This window comes from Miniopterus natalensis, chromosome 4 (assembly GCF_054644295.1).
Source record: "Miniopterus natalensis isolate mMinNat1 chromosome 4, mMinNat1.hap1, whole genome shotgun sequence".
NCBI lineage: Eukaryota > Metazoa > Chordata > Mammalia > Chiroptera > Miniopteridae > Miniopterus > Miniopterus natalensis.
The window spans coordinates 25,231,256-25,255,450 of NC_142084.1; the positions used below are offsets into that span (position 1 = coordinate 25,231,256).

Sequence of the window (24,195 nt, forward strand, 5' to 3'; positions counted from 1 at the left end):
GGCGCAGCTGAGGCCTCCAGGCACATGGTGCTGCTCCTGCCCGGCCATTTCCTGGCTGCACACACAGGTTTCAGAGCAGCAGCCCTGAAATACAGAAAAGTTAAAAAGCACCAGCTTCCTGGGCGCAGTCTCACATCATCAAAGTCAGAACCAGCAGGCCGCATCGCCATCACAAACATGCTGCGTGTCTGGTTCAGACCCAAGTCCCAAGCTGAGACCCTGCCTAGGAAGGACAAGTCCATCACCATGAAGCCACACTTGAGCATGGTCCACGCTGGCCTGGGACCCTCCAGTCCCCAAGGGCTAGGGGAAATTCAGGCAGAGGAAACACCTCACGGAAACAGGCATGTTAACACATAAAGGACAACACATCCTTTTATAAAATATTTATTCTAAAAAAGTCACACTGTACAAATTTAGATAGAACATTCTCAATACTCGTATTTATAAAAATGTGAACACAGACTGGAGCTAACAAACTTCTCTTGCTGTTTCTTTTTAAATTAGGAAGAAGTGATTTTTTCAGGTACAATGATAGTAAATGTCTAGAAGACATCCAAAGAGCTGGCGATAAAAGCTGGAGTCACCTGTCAGTCCTCCCAGTGGAATCCCCACCCAAGCACATGAGGTCGGATCCCCAGATCCCGCAGGGTGACGAGGCCTCACGGATCCCGGTCAAACGCTCAATGAGATTCCCAGCGCTGGTGCAGGCAGCATCGAAGTGTGTGCTTGGGGTAAAACCAGCAGGATTTGTTCATAATTTCCTGTTTCTCTAACAAAGTGGGTTTTCTATACAAAAGCGCGAAGCTCCTGTCAGGTGCTGCTTCTGAAAGTTAAAAAAAGGATGCTGTGGGGCTGTTTCCCACAGTCCGTCCGTCCGCTCACACAGATGGCGGGGACGGCGAATTCACAGAAACCCCAGGACAGGGAACCTTGGTTTCTTGAAAGGTTACTTTCAAAGCTTCGAGTAAGGCTCAGCTCAGCATTCGAATCGCCTCACCATATAGTCCAGCTCCCCCTGAACTGAATTCACCTCTTTCCCAGCAAACTTTCAGGGAATAACCGCGCCGCAGGGAGCTGGAGGCCTCCCAAACATCCAGGGAACGAGGCGGAGTCCTCTGCTGTGAAGCCGGCGCTGGGAGCCCGAGAGGCGCCCTTCACGCACCAGCGGTGGGAGCTGCCGTGTCACAGCCAGGGGTGCCAGGCGGGGTCCATGCGGCATAGGTTGTCCAGGCTGTTTGCGGCGGCCACCAGGGTGTTCACTTTGCTCTCCCCGCCTTCAAACTGGGCAAGGTTGTGCAGGCGGGTCATGATGGCGGTGACAGCCTTCTGAACCAGGGAAACCAGCTGCTGACTGTCCATGTTTTCTGGCTGCCCAGCGGCTGAAAGAGGAGAGGAGGTGTCCTCCTGCGTTTTTTTGTGCCAAGCAATGATCTCGTCCCGAAGTACAGTTTTCAGGATGCCGTCCACCTTTGCGAGGAGAGAATGGAACAATCCATGTTTAATCAAGAGTAACCAGAGGGGCAGCTTCCCAACGAGAACCAGCTCGGCCAGCAGGCTGTGGCAGTCACCCTCAGGCCAGGGCATGTGCCTGTAGATGTGCTAGGGAAGCCACCAGGGTATAAACCACTCCTCCATGAGGAGCAGTGGCCAAAAAGCCTGTGCCAAGCCTTACAACAGAGCCAGGGCCCACGTGTCCAGTGGCACCTGCTGCCTCACACTACTTACTGGGGCCAGTCTGTTCCTCTGTCCCACCCCGTGCATCAAGTACCTGTCCAGGGCCTGCTTAGGGCATTCCTGGCACGGAAGCTAAGAGTAAACAAATCAGAAACACCATCCCCACCCTTAGGAGGCTCATGTCCCAAAATGTACAAGGTGCCAGGTGGTGATGGGCGCTGTGGAGGAAAGAGCAGGTGAGGAAGGCTAGAGGGGGTCTCAGAGGGCCTTCGAGGAAGTCACACTCGGTGCAGACAGGAAGGAATCGAGGGTGCAAAGCATGTGGGTGCTCCAGGGCACGTGTCTCAGGACAAGGAGTGAAGCAGCTTTAATTGCACAGCAACGATGAGCTCTACTAACTCCGCGCTCTCCCTCCTTGAGAGCAGACTGGCACTTACTGTGAGGTCACAATGGGACTGCGTAATCCCAGCCTGTGCTTCTTGCAGATGCCCTTGTGACTTACCTTAAAGTTTGGTTGAGCAAAGCACCGGGCCACAGCGATCATGGAGGCGGTCAAGGGGCCCGAGACACCGATGGTGGTCAGAAACTCAGAAATATTGGGTGTGAGGCGGAAAGGAACAGGACGGTTGGCATCTAAGTCTCCAGTCGCGTCATTTATGTCAAATCGAAAGTAGGCAACATTCAGTTTGCCAGTGTCCTAAGTTTCAGAAGGAGGCATTTTAGAATTTAAACAGCAGAAAGCAGATGTTTAAGGAGAGGGTCTGGCTATTCGTACCAAATTACCTGCGCGATCTGTAACATCTCGGGGTTGAGTCTGTTTAAGTGCAAGACGAATTCCGCAAAGCCAATGAGCGCGAGCTGGATGGTGAACATCTTCCGGAATGTCCAGTAGTCTGTGGCGTTGGGGAAGGTGTGCAGAGCCCACTCTTTCAGCATGCTGCGTGGCACCATGTTACTCTGAACCTCCTTGAGGATGTCTCGAAGGACCTGAAGTGACACATCACTCCATGACTCTTCCATCTAACTCACTTATTTTATTCCTTCAAAAGGAAAACTCTCAAGTTGTGACTTCTTACCTAGCACCAGTAGAGCTAATTTTGTCGACAAATAACATATGCAGTGTCCTTTGACTAAATATGGGGATCCACAAGATTGGTCCGTTTCCCTCCAGGGTTTGCGTCTTGTGCTCAAAGCAACAATGGAGCTGTCTAAATAAAGCTCTAGTTAAATGATGTGTGATGTCTGTCTTACCAAAAGTTTAGGTAAATATCTGAATTCTATAACTTCCTAACTACAGAATGTGCCAGGCCAGTTAACAAAAAGAACAAGAGCCCGGCCAGCATGGCTCAGTGGTTGAGCATCACCCATGAACCAGGTTATGGCTCCATTCTTAGTCAGGGCACAGGCCCAGGTTTCGGGCTCAATCCCCAGTGTGGGGCGTGCAAGAGGCAGCTGATCGATGATTCTCTCTCATCATTAATGTTTCTCTCTCTCTTTCTCCCTCTCCTTTCCTCTGTCTGAAATCAATAAAAACATTAAAAAAAAAAAAAAAGAATTGTTATATATCAACAATGCCACTTTATATCTAAGGCTAATAAAAGACTAAAGTTTTATAAACCCAAGGGGCTAGTCTAAAATTAGAGCAAATGTTACACAACACTAAGACTGAAATCTGTACTGGAAGACTCACAAGATTATCTGAAACATCACAAACTTAGAGATGGTCTCAATAAAAAGTTTATTGAGTTAAGTTCCTGTTAGACCAACTGGTAAAGGTTCAAGATCTATTCTGAGCGAAGTCCCACCATGGTCTCTGAATCACCACTAGAAGGCAGACCCTAAGCAACCCAGAACCATGCAGACCACCAATGGCATGATCAGTTTCTGTAAAATGGAAAGAATCATTTCGGGGAAAGCAGAGTAAGGACTTCCAAAATTTGCTCCTCCATAAAAGCAGGAACACTGGCAAAAAATCATCAAAATAACCTTTTCCAGAATTCTGGATATTAAACAAAGGCTTACAATAATCTGAGCACCTTTTACTCAGGAAAAAAAAAAAGACAAAAAAGGTGAATCTTGGTGAGAGCAGTAAGCTTTGTGGCATTTTAATTGTCCTAGTCTCCCAACCCCATCCCCTTCTCCACAGCTCAGCAACAGCCTGGCAACCTATGAAAACTTGCAGGCAAAGGAGTGAGCAGAATGGGTTTGGTCATCCCAAAGAAAGCCTCATCCCCAGAGAATTGTCCTCTATTTGACCTCTCTGGCAGCTTCTTGAAAAAAGTCCCACTCAACAGGCTTGTCTCTGATTGAACTAAGAGTTTACTCAGTGAGAACATCTTATGTGAAAGACATTTGTTGAAAATAATTAGAGAAACCATTTAACATGGAGGGTGCTGAGGCCATGACACCAGCTGGAGCGCACAAGAGGCTGGCTAAAACAAGAGGAAGAGCTGGGGAATGAAAGGACATAGGAAGCTTTGAAAGGCTCCAACATATTCCTGGGAATCTAGAAGGCCGCTCTTATGCTCATGAAAAACCTCAGAAGGCCCAGTGCTCTCACTCCTGGTTATGAGACTGCACAAGCAAGGATGAAGGTTAAGGTAGAGTTGTAAACTGCCTGGCCATGTTGAAGGTATGCCCTGAGACACACACAGGCCCTCAAAAAAGAATGAAAGACTGATTCAAGGCATTTAAGAAAACCTCTATGGAACCAGCTAACTGAGCAGAGACTGCAATGGATACACAGGACGAAAACAAACTTCACAAATCAGTCCAGTAAAGTCACTAAACAAACAAACAGCAACAATGACCCTTGGGGAGAAGGATCTGATTTCTAGAACCTTTTAAATAAGTATTATTTAACAATTATATTATTTAATAATTATATTATTTCAAATGTCCAGTTTTCAACAACAAAAATTATGACATGCAAGAATCAGGAAAACACAGCCAAGCCCTGGCCAGTGTGGCTCAGTTGGTTGGAGCATCATCCCATACACTGAAAAGTTGAGGGTTCAATTCCCGGTCAGAGCACATACCCAGGTTGCGGGTTCGATCCCCAATTGGGGCACACACAAGAAGGCAACTGATGAATGTTTCTGTCCCACGTTGATGTTTCCTTCCATCTTTCCTTTCTCCCTCTCTCCCTCCCTCCCTCCCTTCTCTCCCTCTCCCTCCCTTACTCTCTCTAGAAAATCAATAAGCAGGTTCTCAGGTGGGGATTTAAAAAAAAAACACACACAGCCAAAACACAGGAAAGGGAGGAAAAAAGTTAAGTTGCTTGTATCTAGTCACTTTCATCCAGAACACAGAAAGACAAATCACCCAATTTTAAAATGAGCAAAGGGTTTGAATAGACTTTTCTTGAAAGAAAATATGCAAATTGCCAAAGTTAGCACATGAAAGGATGCTCAATATCACTAGTTATCAAAATGAGCTAGCTCTTCACGCCCACTAGGATAGCTATAACCCAAAAGACAGACAAAGAGCTCCCCAGACAAGAAGAAGCTAAGAGAGTTAGTTCATCACCACCAAACCCATATTACAGGAAATACTAAAGGGTCTTCTTTAACCTGGCCAGGTAGCTCAGTTGGTTTCGGGTTCAACCCCTGGTCAGGGCACAAAGGAACAGCCCATGAATGCATAAATGAACAGCGAATCTCTCTCTCCCCCTAAAATCAAATTTTTAAAAAGGATCATCCTTAAGAAGAAAAAGAAAAAGAAAAAAAATGTGAACAATAAAACGGCGATAAATAGATATCTATCAACGAAGTGAAGTCCTCCCGGACCCAGACTAAGCACAGTGAGTCCCTGGGAGAATGGAGGCAGGTCCAGCTTCCAGGTCTGCGTTAGCTCTCCAAGAACCTGTGAGGCCCTCTTGGGAAGCATGAGGACCACGGCGGCATCTGGGGAGCAGAGGCCAAAACAGCTGCCCCTTGGTGAGGCACACAATCCCAAACAAACCCTTTTTGTCTCCAGCATACACCTGCCCTGCTGTCCAAGGGCAGGAATCTGCAGGTGAAGAGGGAGCTTTGTCCACCCAATGGGTGCAGGACAGAGCCTATGGTAGGAACCCGAAACAGCTGGGCCCAGCGTGTTTTAGGGCTTGCCACTTTCTATATTTTAGAAAGTACATACAGCCCAGCAGGTGTGGCTCAGTGGTTGAGCATCGACCCATGAACCAGGAGGTCATGGTTCAATTCCTGGTCAGGGCACATGCCCAGGATTCAGGCTCGATCCCAGCAGGGACGGTGCAGGAGGCGGCCGATCAATGATCCTCTCATCGTTGATGTTTCTATCCCTCTTCCTCTCCCTTCCTCTGACATCAATTTTTTTAAAAAAGTAAAGTATATACAGCACAGAGGCTACATTACCTAATGCCCCCAGCAACTAACCAGATAACACAAACATTAAGCGGGTAAAGAGCCTCACATCACTTAGACTAGGTTTCGCTGCCACTGAGTTTGCAATAAAGTTATTTTTAAAATTCTAATTTCTGAACTGCTTTGTAAGTGCAGGTAAAGGATTAGGAACCTCTCCAAGACTGAAAACTTACCTTTTTTCCTGTTATAAGCACCAATCTGCAGCAAATGTCACTCCACTAAGTCAGTGGTCATCGCATTTCTGCCATCTCACAAGTCCAAAAACGGAACCTCTCACCCACCCCCAACACACGCACGCACACACTCTCTCACACACACACGCACACGCACACGCACAATACTCATTCACACACCACTCTCCCCCACCCCCCCCCCACACACACACACAATGCTCACCACTCTCACACACACACACCCCACTCTCCTCTCCCCTCCTCTCTCTCTTACACACACTCACACACACTACTTTTCTGAGCACACATGTCACGAAAGCACCACCACAGGAAGCAGCCGCTGCTGAGGCCTCGGGCAGCAGCTCGAACTCCTGACTGTCCCGATTCAGTACCTGGTGACTGGCTTGTGTGCCGCGCGCCTGCACAGTGGCCAGTCTGTCGTAGTACCGCGAGATGGGGTTGTCATGCTCGATGCCCTTCTTGGCACAGCGCTGCTTGTAGATCTCCACAAGGGAAAGAGAAGAGGGGTTGTCTTCCACGAGGCGCATCTGTGGGGACACCGCCACAACTCGTGGAACTGAGGAGAAAGGGCGAGAGAAATGGGCAGCTGAGAGCATAACCACAGGTCAGCACTTGCTTCAGCTTCAGATGACCTGAGCAGAAAAAGCAGGTGTGGGGCAAATGGGCAAAGGTGGAAGAACTCTGGGCACACAGCACACACGGATGAAGCACCGTGGCATGGAGCTCAATCTACTGGTGACGGAGCCTGAGCCGCCATTACCCTGTGGACAGAAACGCTTTAGAAGGCCAACTGCACTGGTGCTGCCGAGCAGCTGAACAGGGCTGTGAGCCTGTGCCCATCTCTAGTCCACTGCAACCACCTGCCTGTAGACTGCCAGCATGGTGACACAGACGCTCTGACTTCTAATGAACAAAGAGCTACTTTGGCCTTGTCTCAGATAAGCCACAGCTACTGGTTTGCTGCGTTGGCTTCAATCCATAAAGAAATCCAAAAGGACTCCAAAGCATATATACGACTAGCATTTGGTGGTGATCAAGTTTGTATCTTTGGCAGGTGTTGCTCAGTGGTTAGAGCACTGGCCTGCACACAGGAGGGTCACGTGTCAAGGGCACATACCTGAGTTGCAGGGTCCATCCCTGACCCTAGCTGAGGCGAGTGCGGGAGGCCACCAATCGATGAGTCTCTCACATCCATGTTTCTCTCTCCCTATCTTTCTTTCTCTCTCTCTCTCATCTTCTCCCTTCCTCTCTCCCTTCCACTCTCTCTCAAAATCGATGGAAAAAATATCCTCAGGTGAGAATTAACAGAAAAAAAAGTCTGTACCTTTGGAGGAAGGAAAGAGCAATCTATTACCCACAGCTGGGATCAACACTACAGATAACATTACACACGTCAACATGCATACAGCTTCCTAGACTTATTTTTTTAATCTACTTCTTACTTGGCTATATTAATTTAAGGGTTAAAGGTTTTAGGGGCTCCTAGCCTTGGATTTAATAGTGAAATGTTTTAACAAGGTCTGAGTGGGATGACAGGAATCTCACCTTTCCCATTACAGAAAGAAGGAGGTCACTCAACCACCCAGAACACCTCAGTTATGGAAAGACCCCACTCAGATGCTGCTGGCTGTCACCTGACCAAGATCCCTGTGGCCTTCACAGGGCCTCTCAATTTCCCAGCCTTGTTTCACTCCCTGAAGGCAAGTTCCAGCAGTGCCCACACGCTGCAGCATGTGGTCCAGGAGTGCAGAGACCTCACTTAACAATGAAGTATGCTGGTAACAGGCCCAAGACAAGCCCTCCGTTCAGCCCAGGTTTCGCCAGAGTATTGGGGGGGGGGGGGGGGGTCCTGGGGGAGTAAAGATGGCAGTGGGCACAGCCACAGTGCCTCCATTCCCAAATACTCTTCAAAGCACCCATCTTACAGTGAGGAGCCTAAAGGCCAGAGGGTGCGAGGGGCTTCCTCCAGGAGCAGGGGCCCTGTCGAGGGACCTGCTCCTCCTTGCAAGGCCTTCCCTGCTTGGCGTAGCTCAGTGCATCCTCAGTGCTGACAGTCGGTGCATGTGAAAACCCTGAAAGGCTAATGTGCGCTGCTAGGATGGGTATCCCCAAGTGCGGCACTCCTACCTGTGAAAAATAAGTGCCTCTTTGTGGTTTCCTTTCTCTTCTCTAAACAGGGGTTCAGCAGGCGAAGCAGCTGCAGCACGCGCTCCTCCCTCCGCGACTCTGTGAGGCAGGCGTCATTCATGACGAGGTACGGGTAGATCTTGCCGTTGTGCCCGCGGATGTACAGCCTCCTGGCTGCAGTGTTGTGCTTCTGCACAATTTCCACTCTGGGCATAAACCTACCAAAACAAGCAAACTCCCTCAGCCTCAAATTCCAATCCTTTTCTTTGAAAAGAAAATGGAGCTTTCCAAAAGCAGTAGTAGGAACCGTCATGGAAATTAAGACTGTATAGTTACATTTGTTCATTTATTCACACCCCACTCTCGTTTGGACAAGGTATAAATAGTGCAATTACATCACAAAACAAGAAAAGTAACCACAGCAGAGGGAAAACAAAATGTGGAAAGATGAAGCTGGAGTTTCAAAGACCAGGAATCCAACTCCAGGAGCTATGTGTGGGGTGCTGGTCTGGCCCTGAGCACAGCAGCGGCACTTCTGGGAGGGCACAGGTCCGACCTCTGGGAGCAGGACAGCCCTGCCTGGTACTCACAGGACCCGAGGAGCAAGCGTGGCGACTGACACACCCTTGCCCTCACCTCCTCACCATGGGCCTTGGCCACTGACGCAGATCAGGGAGAAGGAGGCTGGCCAGGGCGGCAGTCAGGTCTGGGGGAAAGGAAGACTGAATTCCGGGTGTGCGGAAAAGCAGGGCTCTGTGTCTGAGTGTGAAGTAAAAGGAAACACCTGACTATTTGTTAAGGGAGCCTCTTCACAGAACTCTTTACATTTCTTTTTTTAAATATATCTTTATTGATTATATAGAGATAGAAACATCAATAAGAGAGTCATCATTGATCGGCTGCCTCGAGCCCACAACCCGGGCATGTGCCCTGACCAGGAATGGAACCGCGATCTCCTGGACCCTAGGTCGATGCTCAACCACGGAGCAAAGCCCGGCCGGGCAACTCTACATTTCAAATGAGATGGAACACACTCCACTAAATTCTACAACGGTCTGCTTCTGTTTGAACACTGTGCTGTAAGTGTGAACAGGGACAGGGAAACTTTACTTTTCTAGTTCTATAGGGATTCAGAAAAGGTTCTTTGGAAGCAAACACAAACTTGACTCAAATGAGACATTTAACCCATCGGTCAGAGCAGACCCTTTCAGGTGCGGATGTTGAAATCCTAGGACAACCTTCTCTCTGAAACACTGTACCTGGCCTGCCCGGCAGCCTCTATCTGCAGGGAATGTGTTAGTAACCGAGTCAGGCCAAGCTCACTCACCGAGCAATCTTGATATAATAGTGCGTCGGCTTTGGCATCAGAAACTCCCCTGGGATTTCTACTTCAGCTGTCTGTGCGGAGAAATTGCTCAAAAACCGACACTTTTCTTCTATGAGGAAGAATTTTGGAAGCTGCTTGGTTTTGGCCTCCAGAATTTTGATCCACTTTTTCAATTTAGAAATGAGGTTATGAAGCTTCATGGATCCTGGAACACTGAAGTCAAAATCTTCAAAATAAAATATGAAAAAACATTTTTAGTCATCTGGGCTATTTCCAATTCACCCCAAAATCCCTACGCAAGCACCTCCCCATTAGGAATAGGCCTATTTTCTATCTCATCTGGCGTCAAGCCTTACAACTCCTCTTGCTCTTTAGTAACTTGGGGCCTGAGAGAGAGAGAGAGTGGAGCCCCGTCTCTCCCAGTGCCACATGGACCCTCACCCCAATCACAACCTGTCCCCTTCAGGAAGTATGCGGAAACCCCACGGGAGCCCCTGCATAAAGGTCTCAGCATTGAGCCCCGCCACCACCACCAAAAGGTGCCAGGAGCCCATCTGACACCCCTAGAGGTCACCTTTGAGAGCGAGGATCACCCCAGGAAACCAAGGCCCTGTGTGAAAGCCAACACAGGACAGACATCAAGCTGAAGCTAAAGGAGACAATATCCAGGAGGAGACTAAGTTATATATCAGTTCATCAGGAGTTAGGCAAGATATCAAAATGACAAAAGTGGAAAACGTGCACTTTTCACTTAAGCAATTAAAAACTCTGGTTAATGTAGTTCTGAGTTTATTAAGACTCAATAATAAAAAGTCAGTTAAACTGAAAAATCCTTCTTTAAAAAAGAACCTCATTTCCCGCCCAGATTAGCACCAGCGGTGGGAGGGATTCTCATCACCTAATTTGCCAGAGCCCAAAGGTCAGGAAAAGCCCAACCATTTCTGTTGGAAACACAGATTGGTGGGAGCCACGAGGAGGCACTGTCCTAAACGAGATGGCTGCGTTACGTGGCAGAGGCACCTTCACACAGCTGAAAGCAGCAAGGGGCCCCAGTCTCTCCAATGCCTCTTTCAAACACTCTTCTGAACACCCCTCTGCCCAGAGTTAGGTCGTACGGGGTGAGCCTGGGCAGGGCTGCCCTGGAAGACACAGGCCCTGCCCAAACTCCTGCCCCCTCTTCTCACCGCCTTGCTGGGGACAGAGCCTCCTGCCCACTTGGCAAAGGCTTCCCTCCTCCCCACCTCCTTCTCGTCCAGGGCTGCTGCAGACTGGACTGCAGCTAAATGCCGAGAAAATGGCTGAGGAGTCAACACTATGAATCTGGAACCAGAAACTGGTGAAAGCCCGATCAATACTGACACAGGAGGCACCAGAGTGAGTGTAGCTGTCCAAGCGCAAACCTGCTCTCGGCACGATCAGCACGCTAATCGAGGTGCTCTCCTGTCCATCGCCAAGCTCCCTCGTGGTCCCCCTTATAACTACACCCCCTCCTCCCCCATCCCCACCGCCTGGCCACACTAATCCATTCTCCCTCTCTAGTACTATGTTATTTCACAAATATTTCATAAACGAGAATCACGCAGTAGGTATCCTTTTGAGATTGGCTTTCTGCAGTCGGTATCAATTTCTTCAAGGTTCATCCAAGCCGCTACATGTTAAGTCCTTTCTATTTATTTTATATGAGGGCGGAAGTACCACGCTTTGTTTCCCCATCCTCCGTCTGTGGCATCTGGCTCGTTCCAAGGTTAGGGCTGTTACAAACAAAGTGGCTTTGAACATTCATGTACAAGTTCCTGTGGGCAGTCAGAATTCACTCTCCGGGATAATTTGATGGACCCTTTTTGAACTTTCTTCCACCATCTTGCAGAGGAGAACACAGCACTGAAACAGAGACGGTCATCCCGGGCACAGTGACCACAGTGACAGGAGAACTCTGTTGTGCATCTGAAGCTCACTGAGGGTTATGGTGGCTCAGAGTCTGGAAGCTGACTCCTTTCAAATTCCAGTTTTTGCCCCCCTTTTTTTCAAATCCAGATGATCTGTCCTGCTTCAAATCTTTATTTCAGACTACATTTGATTTAATAATCTGGAACTTTAAGATGAAGACATACCGAATATCACCTCTTTTAAGGTAAATATGATAGTTTCCATAAAACTCTAGCCTCAAACCATTCCTTTTCCAGAGAAGGATAACAGACCACGTTATGTGACCTTTACAAAGGAAAAAACCTAAGACGACAGGAGCACTTCAGTGTAAAAGACCTGAGAGGGCATACTCTTACTTTTCAAAGAGTACTTTCCTCAAGGGGCTGGTTCTTCAGTGGAAGCCTCTCAACCTTAACGCCCAGCTCACATGTCAAGAGCGGGACGCCTGGCACAGGGCTGCTGGAATGACAACGGGGCGCCTGTTCTCTTAGATACAAATCTTTTAAAAAGATACTTAAATATCTAAAAAATGTGAACCATTTATTCTATGATTTAGCATATCAGTGAGGAAAGAATGTTTTAAAGACGGTTACAAAATCAGTAATTAAGCTGAAATGTTTCTCTCAGTTTTGGGAAATTTTACCAGACACATCTTGTTTTCATGTGGTAAACACTCATGTGTTGACACTCAGGACTCACAAGCCTGCAGCAGTTGTTCAGGCTAAAGTCTGGGACCTGGTGCTCCCACAGGAGGGAGCCTATCCCAGACCAGTGGGATGGAGGGAGAGCAAGGATTGGGAACGACCGCGCTGAGACCCAGGGACGCCACACCCGCACGTGCTGGGGTATGAGGACCCCAATCTGACGGGTGAAGACAGGCTAAGGGAGACTGGACCATTTACCTCAGACCATGCAGAACACGGCAGAGCCAGAATTCATGCTTCTCCAGGTCCAGGACAATGCATGAACCTGAACCAGGGACAAGTAATAAAAACACAGTCTCCCTATCACTGTGCCACCAGAATCCACTGCAAGTTTGAACTTTACGTGACACCTCAAGCCCTGCACCTTTAAGTCTCGCTGCCTTACCTTACTTACACTGTTGAGTTTTCCCACAAAAACCAAGTGGAGGGAGGGATTGAGGAGCAGGAGGTTTGGCCTAAAGCCATCCTGTTTCTAACCTGGAGCTTGGTGCTCTGGCTCCAAACCTCAACCCTACTCTGGAGAGAAGAACATGTAGTCACAGGCTGGTGGCCTAAAGGTTTCCTTGTGAGGAGTCAAAACAGTGTAACAGCTCGCCCAGTACAGTGACAAGAAAACGAATGAACACAATTACCTTATATGCTAAAGCCCAAGGGAAAACTGAGCAGAACTTTCCCTAGTGCAGGAAGGAGAAAGTGAGACTCACCGGTTGTGAACTGGCCCTTCAGCTTCTGGAAGACAGGGTCCTGAGCAGTGGCCTGCGCCCGCCTGGCTAGAGACTCGGAGGCCGCACTAGAGAACATGGTGGAGACGTTGGACACGTTCTCCAGGCCCACCCCAAACGTGCTCACCAGCTTCTTGACAAAGTTCAGAGTATGGGGGGTAATTTTGGCATCGGACACAGCTCCACTTTTCTCAAATGCAACTGAGTAACATTTCGCCAGGCCCTGTTGGAGCTGCCTGAGAACCTAGTGGAAAGACACCAAACACAATTCACAAAAGAAAGCTCTTGATCCAAGCAGCTAACCTAACACAGAGCATCTGGCCAGCACGTCCCCACCACCACCAGGGCGATTTCTGGGGCCATCCAGCACACAGTAGGTGTAAAATCAGTATGTGCTCCGTCCACATCATGAGCTGTGTGTGTTTTTAACAATGCAGAGTTAAGTGTCCTGAACATTAAAAAAAACACTTTTTTGGTCATGTACATCCCTTCTGTTGATTAACCATAGGAAAAGCTCATTCAGATGCTGTGTTACCGCCCCACGTCTGTGTGCACACAAGAGAACACTGTGATTACAAGAGGGCCTAGTGGCCAACTAGATAAATATCTGGGCAATAAAAGCTGATTATTTTATCATCAGCTTATACAAACACCATTAAGGGGGTGGCCCTGCTGCTGAAAAGATCACTGAAGAACTCACTCCTGCCTCTGGGGATTACTCCAGTCAGTTACCTCCGTCACCGCTCCTGCCCACGCCTGCCTGGTCAATTCATGGCAGGTAGTGACTGAGCTCAATACCAGTGAGCAGAGTAAGCACTTTAAGGGCAGAAATGGTTTTCTCAACTTCATGCTCTTTTGAAGTCTCCTGCTTCAAACATTCAAGGCCACACTAGTGTGCAGACATTAACTCTCTGCCTGCTCCATCATTCAACTCAACAACACACACATATAGTGACCAGGCAGCTAACTGAAGGTCACATGGCCATAAAAACCTATAGAACAACACTCTTGAGATCACATTCACATACCTCTTCATGCCAGTTTTCTCGGAACCAGACCATCTGATCGACGATGCCTTCCAGGGAAGACAGCAGGGTTGGGTGCAATTCCCGCTGCATGTGCATGATTCGGCTGCAGCGCCACATGGGTGCTGTTGCTCTTATGGGCCCTGGATCTGATGCAGAATGGGACTGGTTACCCACTGAACTTGGCTGCTGCTGTCCAGAATCTGAGAGCAACACATACAATGCCAATGTCAGCGCAAAACTGACCAATGCTAGAGCTCGGTGCTCTAGAGGACCCACCGGCCAAAGGAACGCTGGTTCCTGCCGATGCTAACATACACGAGACCATTTCCCCAGGACTGTGTGGGAGGATGCCCTGGCTCTCAGGAGAGGTGCCCTGAGGGACTCAGGCACAGAGTATGACTGTCTACAACCTGGCTTCAGCTGGTTCAGCAGAGCGTGGCATGCTGATAGAAAAGCAAACGTGGCAGCACACTAGCAGGGGAACCCAGGTGAGGCTGCGCAAGTGTCACTGTGCTCTCTCTTAATTTGACTTTAAGTGTGAACATGTTTTTAATGTTTAGAAAAAGTATTTGGCAATACGTTCTTTGTACTGTAGTTCAGAGAACCTGGAAGCAGTTTGTTAACAAGCAAGTTCACATTTTCACCTAGCAAAGCTGAACCACCTGTGAAATGGTAATTTTGAAAAATACAGTCACTTGCTGTAAGGAAAACATTATTAAAACCCACGAATCCCCTTTTTCTAGCTTCAGCTCATTTAGAATAATTTTCAAATGAGCAAAACATGAATCTACCTAGCTGGACCCAGAATGTCAGAGCTGAAACGTGCTGTGCAACCTCCTAACCCACCCAGCTCACTGGCAGGCAAAGCTGCCATGACCAGCAGTCACCTGCTGAGAAAGACTCTGGTCTCAAAGCATGAATGTCTGGGCATTGAACAGTCCTTTAATTGTGTACAAAGCACCATGCTTAGTGGGCAACTGAAGCCATCAAATAAGTCGTTTCTTTACATACTAGGGCTACTCAATATAGATTTAAAATCTTACAGTAACTAACATTTATACTGCTTACCAGGATGTATTTATATTAATAAGGCAAGTTATTTGTAATTATCTATAGCTAAAAATTTCATATATGATTTCTACTTAAGGATCAAAACATTCAGTTGAGCTTTAAAGATCACTCAGGTAAATGGACACCCAATTACATTATGGCAAAGGAGAACCATTAAATGTGAGATGGGCTCTGCCTTCTGGTCCCAAAATATCTTCTCTCACTGGCTAAAGGAAAGACCGGCCCGCATGCTAGGAGTCCACAGCAGACTGGATGGGAATGGCCCCATGAAACATGCCCTCTGCAGCCTGGCCAGCTGCCCCCCAAGACATACCGCTCTTGTAGCGTTCCCGCTGCTCTATTTTCAGGGTCAGGTACAGGGTCCGGATGGGAAAGTAGACTGCCTGGGGATACACTCGTCCGACCTGCTCAGAGACATGGGGTAATGAAGAGCAATGCTCACCGCTGTTCATCTGGATGTAGACACTTTTTGTATCAAAATAACTGATGTAAGTCATAAATGGGTGGCTGGTCTACATTTGGACCAAGGAAGCAAATATTGCACCACTGATCTAATACATGAATCCAGATTCAACAGCAGGTAAAACATCCAGCTGAGCTTTAAAGATCCAAGAAAGATCAGTGTGGTGCATTCATTTCAGCAGCTCTGCATGGGGACCATTAATGACACAGAAACCATATTTCATTTGATTCAGTAAATCTCAGAAAGGCAAAATGCTCAAGTCCCTGGTTGTCACTCAGGCAAACACAAAATAACAGCAGTCAGTCTTCTATTTGGCACAGTACACTGGGAACAGAAATGATTCTAGCTGAATATTAGGCTTATCGGTGAATAACTTTACTCTGCACAACTGAAGGAGGAGATTTAAAATTTTCTATTTACAGTAAGAAAAAAGTTTTACCGAATTGGGGTTACAGGGCTCCTTCAAAGGGAGAAGTAGATATTATCTCGCTCTGGCACAGGCCACAGGGCGGTTGGCTAATGTACATTAAGAGATGTTCAATGAATGAAAATACAAATAGACCCAATCTACATCCTGATAAACCCCAAGCAAAATGCCAGTATCCGGAAACACAGCTACCTCCTCTCAAGAAATAAAACCACTTCTGGGTACAACGCAGATGATGCACCACATGTAAAAAGCAAAGTAAACTGACAGGATGATGAGTGGCGTGTTCTTAAGAGCTTGGTGACGATGCTCCTCATTCATGAAAAGTTGAATGACTATAATTTTATAAAAGGAAGCACAAAGGTACTGTATTCCAGACTGAAGTGTCTTTAAATTTCTATTATTTCGTTCCTTCCTCTAACCTGTCTTTTCTCAGGGGAGGAACATTCTGGAACCATCTGAAATAATGGTCATGAAAGCCGTCTATCTGATGCCCATCCCCAACCCCAGTGCATGCACCTTTCAGCCTCTAACAGCAGCAGCCAAACAACTCTACCAAGAGCAACAACCTCCACATTTATGGCTGAGCTTTATCCTGAAGCAAGGCTCTGAAGACCTCCCAGCACAGACAGAAAATCAGTTACGAAATGTCAGATACATGTTTCACTGTGACTAACTCTCAGAGTACTTACTAGTAATCTTACATTTTAAGAGAATGTTTATTTTACAGTAGAACCTCAGTTTTGGAACTTAATTCATTCCGGAAGGCTGTTCAAGAAGCAATTTGTTCGAAAACCGAGTAATTTTTTCCCATTAGAAATAATGTAAATTGAATTAATTCATTCCAGATCCCCAAATGATTCCGTTTTAACCTTTCTTATATACAGCACATGTCTAATGTACTGTTTAATCTATAAACAAACACTTCTTTTCTTAAATTTATCAAACCGCCCCCTACTAGCATTAAAGGAATCACATTCAGCACTCATTCCAGGGGTGTCTTTCAGGAAGTCAGTATGCTACACCTTTGCTTTGTCACCTATCAGTGTCTCCCTGCTGTCACCAGCTACTGCTTTTCATTTATCCAAATCAACAGTTTTTCTACCTCTTCAACTGCCTGTGAAGTTTCTTTCACACCCGTAGCAACATTAACACTTCTGATGGCCTCTTTATGTTTTAAAATTGTGCGAATCATCCACTTCACCAGCAACAAGCAAAATAAAAACACAAAAATATTCACAGCACAGTTTCCTGAGATGTTAACAACACAAGGTTTAGCGGTAAACTGACTCACATTCTCTCCTTTGTTTGCGGCACGAGAGATGCTTTTTGTCATGCTGAAGTATCAGCATGAAAGGGTTGTCAGGTCAAGAACAAAAGTTTTTTGACATTTTTCCCATGAAAAACTTAGTCAAGAACAGAATTTTTTGAGATAGGAGACAGTCGAGAACCAAGGTCTGACTATACTTGCATCTTACGTGGCAACTTGTTCAAACAAAGAAATTACCATTTTAATACTGTAACACTACAGCAGATTATTTCGTGTCAACCCTGATATATTCTCCAGTCACATTTAATTGTGTTTTATATCAAGTGACAGCCAAAGGTGTACATATTCCCATCTCTCTAGCTTATTCCCATACGCTGAGCATGCACACTTTCTTTCTGGAAAAAAAAGAATGTGAAATGAAGACATAAGTTTTTGTGAACAAAGACACCTTCTTATTCCGACCTGGCTAATGAGGTTCAAAAGCAGTTTTCCTTCAGAGCCAACCAGGCAGGTGAGCAGCTGCGGGATCCAGGCCAGCCACTGGATGGGTGGCACGCCAATGCAGTACTTGTCAACAGCATCTGCCAAAGTATTTTTATCATCATCGAAACTTAAAAGCCACAGCACCTAAGATAGAAGGAAAAATTCTAGAGTTGAATAAAATTCTGAAGCCTTTAAATACTCAGAAACCTAAGCATATACATTCTTTTTTACAGGCAAAAGGAAAGAAACCATTATTTGTACAGTTGATCCTGGAAAATATATGGAGTTTGTATGATGCTGTCTTTTAAATGCCGTCTTTTAAAGGTTAAATGGCTTTTTCCCAGCATTAAAATACCATACAGAGTAGTTTTAGTGGAAACATATATCCACCAAAGGGCCAACAATATTGCTCAACTTAATAAAACCAAAAATTTAAGTTTTTTGCTTAGATTTAGTTTTACTACTAGTTATTAAGTGATCCAATGAACTGGCTAGCGGTGACCAGTGACCCTAAGGAGGCAATAGGTGATGGCAAGGGCCTGCCAACCTGCTAATTCACACTCATGATCTCACCAAAACAAAATGGACTTCTGCTAAAAAAATCTCAGATGGACACCACCCCAGTATCAGGTAGGCCACAGGTTGGCAGCCCAGTGTCCAAGGATGTCTGAAACAATGACATCTAGAAATAAGCAATTTTGGAGTCAGATATGGAGGTAGTCTCTTTGCGTCATGATGGTTTGTTTCTATAGTTGGCTGGAACTACTATGCGCTGATGTACATTCCAAATTTTGGCATCACATCAAAGAATTATAAAAAAACCCAAACCTTTAATAAACAAAACTGAAAAGAAGAACAACTTATTCTTAAGTTTTCTGCAAGAATTAATTCTGGGCTGTACTTATATGTTTCAGGGCAGGGACAAGGGATGAGAGGGAGCAACACTGAAGAACTCTCAAGCTGATGACCATCGTTGGGCACACGTCACATTGCCAATCCTGTGCCTGGTGCTAAACTGGGGCAACAGAGAATGCCAGCAACTGCAACCTCACCCCGTAGTGTGTACAGAAACCATGTGATTCAACATGACCTGCAACTATAGCTGACAGGCTCTATGGCCTTGTGCACTGTCCCTACAGATGAGAGATCAGAATTTAACAGGTATCTAGCAGGTAAGTTCTCCTTGCAGACCCCTCATCAGTCTGCAGGAACCTCTGTCCAGGGTGAAATCTGACAGAGAACACTGTACTTGAGACCAAAGACCCAGACTCCAGACTCGGTTTTACTGCTTAAATGTCCTGGGACCCTGAGTATATCCAGGCCTGAGTTTTCTCAGCTTTGAAATTGAACTATGGCCCTGACTGGTGTGGCTCAGTGGTTAGAGCATCAGTCTGCAGACCAAAGGGTCACAGGTTCGATTCCTGATCAAGGGCACATACCTGGATTGTGGATTCATTCCCCAGCCCCAGTCGGAGCTCGTGAGGGAGGGAACCAGTCAATGTCTCTCTCTCATACTGATCTTTCTCTCTCTCTCTGTCTCCCCCTCCCTCCCTCCCTTCCTTCCATTCTCTCCATAAAATCAATGGAAAAATACCATTGGATGAGGACTTTTTTAAAACTTTGAACTAGGAACAGTACTTTGAAGAGTGATAAAAATGGAGAGTTAAAGCCATGAAATAAGCCTCTCACCCAGCATGAATTTGGAAATAGCTGAACTGTCATCCAAACTTGAAGACTACCAGATTGATCTTTGGTCAAAGCTAATTCTTTTAACCTCACCTTGGCTAAGTATTTCCTTGATTTGCTCTCATTCTGATGCCGGCATGCATGCAAGTAACAGGTAATGGCAGACACTCCAAGGTGCAGCTGCCGCTCCTTCACAAAAATGTTCTCCAGGTAATCGCCCCACATGGCCCAAGCTTTCACCAGCACATCGTGCATCTGCACAGCTGCAGAAAAGGCTTTGTTTGCTTCCTCAGACCTGTGAAGACACAAATCAAAACATTAATTTGGTTTTCTTTTCAGATGAACTTCACGTAAAAAAATCAACCAATTAAAAGTGAGTAGGTATTCGGTGGCATTTAGTACACTCATATACTTTAGACAATAGGTTGTGAGCTACCACTTCTATGTAGTGCCAAGTCACTGTCATCATCCCAAAACAAAACCCCTAGCCATTCAGCGGTCACTCTCCATTATCCACACTCTCCGGCGACCACCAGCCCGCCTGCTGTCTGTATGTAGTATTTACCAATTCTGCATGCTTTGTAAGGGAATCACACATTATGTGATTTAGTGTGTGTCTGGCTTTTCACTTAGCATAGAGTGAAGCATGTATGAGTCCTTTATTTCTTTTTATGAGTGAGTGCTATTCCACTACCTGTATATGTCACATTTTGTTTACCCATTCATTCAAGTTGTTTTAACATTCTAGTTACTGTGAACATTCGTAAACAAGCATCTACATGAGAACCTGTTTTCAATTATTTTGGGTATATACCAAGGAGTGGAACTGCTAGGTCATATGATAATCCTATGTTTAATTTTCTGAGGAACTGACAAACTGTTTTCCACAGTGGCTGCACCATGTTAGTATCACACCAACAATGCACAATATATCAAAGAGAACTACGGACCCATATCCCTTATGAATACAGATGCCAGCATCCTCAACAAAATATTAGCAAACCAAATCCAGCAGCATATTGGACCAAGAGGGATTTACAATATATAAAAATCAATCCATATAATACACCACATTAATAGAATGAAGGAGAAACACATTGTCTCAGTTGATGAAGAAAAAACATTTTACAAAATCCAACACCTTGTCATGATAAAAACACTCAACAAACTAGGAATAGAAGGAAACTACCTCAACATGATGGTCATATACCAGAAGCCCACAGCTAATATGCTCAATGATGAACAACTAAAAGGTTTTCCTCTGAGATCAGGAACAAGACAAGGGTGCTCATTTTCACCACTTCTACTTCACCTTAGTGCTGAATTCTTAGCCAGAGAAATCAGACGTGCAGATTGGAAAGGGAAATGCAAACTATCTCTCTTTGCAATTTACATAATCTTACATATAGAAAGCCCTGAAGAAGTCACAAAAGAACTATTAATGCAAATATATTTGGCTAAGTTGAAAAATATAAGATCAATATTTAAAATCCAGTTGTATTTCTATACCTTAGCAATAGACAATCTGAAAATAAAATTAACAATTTACATCAAAAGGAATAAAAAATTTAAGAATAAAATTAACATAAGAAATGTAGGCTTGACTTGTACATTGAAAACTAGAAAATATTATTAAATGAAACTAAACATGACCTAAGTAAATGAATCCTGTGTTCATGGATTGGAGATTTAATACTGTTACAGTGGCAATAACCTCCCCCCAAAATAATCTACAGATTCAGTTAAACCCCTGTCATAATTCCAACTGCCTTTTTTTTTTTTGCAGAAATAAATAACCTAAAATTCATATGGAACTGTAAGGGAACCCCAAAAGCCAAAACAATCTTGAAAAAGAACAAACTTGGAGAACACTTCCCAACTTCAAAACTTACTGCAAAGCAGCAGCAATCAAGATAGTGTGGTACCAGTGTAAGGGTAAAATACACATCAACAGAGCTGCGTGTCCAGAAATGAACTCTACACTCCTGGTTAACTGATTCAGAGTTAAGGCCACTCAATGGGGAAAGAACAGTCTTTTCAACAAATGATGCTGGGAACAACACGATACACACATAAAAAAAAATGAATTCTGGACAGCTACCCTAATGTCATATTAAAAAATCAACTCAAATGTAGGACATAAAGACATAAATGTAGGAGTTAAACTTATAAAACTCAGAAGAAACCACAGGAGTAAATGCACATGACCTTGGGTTAGGCAATGGTGACTTAGATATAAAACCAAAAGTAGAAGCAACAAAAAAAAATTGATAAATTGGAGTCTTCAAACTGATAAACTTTGTGCATTAAGGACACTATCACAAAAGTAAAAAGATTGCCTACAGAATGTGAGAAAATATTTGCAAATGATGTATCTGAAAGAAACATATACAGATAGATAAGAATAGAACTCAACAATAACAAGTCAAATACCGAATTTAAAAATGTGCAAAGTGCCCCGCCGGCATGGTTCAGAGGTTGAGCATCAACCTAGGGTCCAGGAGATCCGGGTTGGATTCCCGGTTAGGGCACATGCCCGGGTTGCGGACTCGATCCCCAGCAGGGGGTGTGCAGGAGGCAGCCGATCAATGACTCTCTCATCACTGATGTTTCTATATCTCTCTCTCCCTTCTTCACTCTCTGAAATCAATAAAGATATATTTTTTTTAAAAAAAGGGGCAAAGTAACTGAATAGATTGTGTAGAAAAGATATATAAATGGCATAGAAGCATCTAAAAGATGCTAAACATCCTTAGTCATTAGAAAAACACAAATCAACCACCATGAGATACCACTTCAAACTCACTAGGACAATCACAAAAATAGTAAGTGCTGGCAAGGATGTGGAGAAACTGGAAACCACAGACAATCCTGGTGAGAATTAAAATGGAGCACCTACTGTATAAAGCTGGCAGTTTCTCAAAAAGATAAAGAAGTACTGCCCTGGCCAGTGTTGCTCCGTGGTTAGAGCGTCAGCCCAAGCACCAAGGGTCTCCAGTTCAATTCCCAGTAGGGCACGGTACTGGGTTGCAGGTTCGATCCCCAGCCCCAGTTGGGGTGCATGTGGGAGGTAACCAATCAATGTGTCTCTCTCACATCGATGTTTCTTTCTCCCCCCGCCGCCCCTGCCTCCCTTCCACTCTCTCTAAAAATCAATGGGGAAAAAATATCCTCGGGTGAGGATTAACCGAACAAATAAAAAGAATAAAGAAGTACCATGTAACACAGCAATTCCACTCCTAGTTATATACCCAAGAAAACCAAAAAAGATTCTCATACAAAAACCTTGCACATGAATGCTCACAGCAGCATTCTTCGTAATAGCCGAAAAGTGGAAACAACCCAAATGTCTGTCAATTGTTGAGCGAATAAATACAATGCAGGAATATAAATGAAACAGTATTCAGCCATGAAAAGGAACAAAGCATTGACACATGCGACATGGATGAACCTTGAAAACATTATGCTAAAAAGCCAGATTCAAAAGGTCACGTTATATATGATTCTATTTATATGAAATGTTGAAACAAGCAAATCACAGAGACAGAAAGTAGATTAGTGGTTGTCAGAGGACAAAGGAAGGGGAGACTAGGAAGAGACTGCTACCAGGTATGTGGTTTCTTTGGGGAACGATGGAAATGTTCTAGAATGAGCGAGTGGTGATGATTGTACAATATTGTGAATACACTAAAATCCACTAAATTCTACACTTTGAAATGATGTATTTTATGTCATATGAATTTAAAATATTTTAAGGGGATAAAACCCTTTTTATCTGGACAAAATCGCTTCTTTATTTAAAAATAAGCTTAAATGCAACCCCAATAACTGAAAATGTAAAAGGTGGACTTTAAAGCTCTATATATGGCAACAGGTAGCATCTTGTAAGTACCCTATTTGTGTATTTTATAAAATTTCACCTGATATTCATTTCTCTAAAGCAGGGTTTAGCTACCTTTCTCTGTAATAGGCCAGTTAGAAAATGGGTTAGGCTTTGCTAGTCATATAGTCTCTGCCACAACTCAACTCTGTGGTTGTCATGAACAGCCATAGACATGTCAGTGGTGTGGGGGTGTTCAATACGTTATTTACACACACCAGACACTAGCTGGATTTGACCTGCAGGCCACAGATATCTGACCCCTGCTCTAAAATAAGGAGCATCTCCATAAAAGGGATCAACTCTGCTTCCAAATGGCATGCTTCCCTGGGAAAATGGGGAAATGAATACATGTTATCAGCTGTTCTGTTTTCAAGCAACTCCTCTTTTAAAAAGCTTTTAAAGTACTACGCATCAAACTGGCTTATCAATTGACTGTAAGTTACTAACTCTGCAGAGGTAAAACACCTGAAACATCACACCTGACAACTATCACTGAATCATACCAATTTCCAGTTTGACCTTCACACTGGCTTCAATAAATAACGATTCTAAAAATCTGATGAGTTTTTCTAACCCTATGTAACATACATACTTGTTGATCTGAGCCAAGAACATTCCCTTCAGTGCATAAAATTCAGCTGTCATCTCTTTTGTGAAGTATTTTAAGTTTGTAGATTCTATAACTTCAAGGCCCTGTTTTAAAAAAAGTGTAGAAAAAAATTATTGAAATTTCTAGACAATAATATAACTTCATTAAAATATTAACCTAGGCAGTAAGTCCTAAAGGTCACTGACAAATGTGCTATAAAATAACAACAAATTTGC

General features: G+C 44.9%; 1 protein-coding gene across 12 annotated transcripts in view; it reads right to left on the reverse strand.

Moving 5' to 3' along the window:
• Window positions 1-371: 371 nt before the first annotated feature.
• Window positions 372-24,195, reverse strand: part of TRRAP (transformation/transcription domain associated protein) — a 115,475-nt gene continuing 91,651 nt past the window's right edge. For 9 of the 12 annotated variants that reach the window (XM_087816420.1, XM_087816421.1, XM_087816422.1 and 6 more), the window contains 12 exons: window positions 23,963-24,063; window positions 19,581-19,782; window positions 17,781-17,945; window positions 15,472-15,562; window positions 14,088-14,287; window positions 13,042-13,303; window positions 9,708-9,933; window positions 8,381-8,598; window positions 6,625-6,809; window positions 2,461-2,664; window positions 2,180-2,374; window positions 372-1,470 (listed from right to left, as the gene is read on the reverse strand). In XM_087816420.1, the coding sequence (XP_087672546.1) occupies window positions 1,186-1,470; window positions 2,180-2,374; window positions 2,461-2,664; window positions 6,625-6,809; window positions 8,381-8,598; window positions 9,708-9,933; window positions 13,042-13,303; window positions 14,088-14,287; window positions 15,472-15,562; window positions 17,781-17,945; window positions 19,581-19,782; window positions 23,963-24,063 (2,334 nt within the window). In that variant the 3' untranslated portion in view covers window positions 372-1,185. The remainder of the gene's footprint in view (window positions 1,471-2,179; window positions 2,375-2,460; window positions 2,665-6,624; window positions 6,810-8,380; window positions 8,599-9,707; window positions 9,934-13,041; window positions 13,304-14,087; window positions 14,288-15,471; window positions 15,563-17,780; window positions 17,946-19,580; window positions 19,783-23,962; window positions 24,064-24,195) is intronic. The other 3 variants (XM_087816428.1, XM_087816424.1, XM_087816429.1) reach the window with 1 other exon arrangement.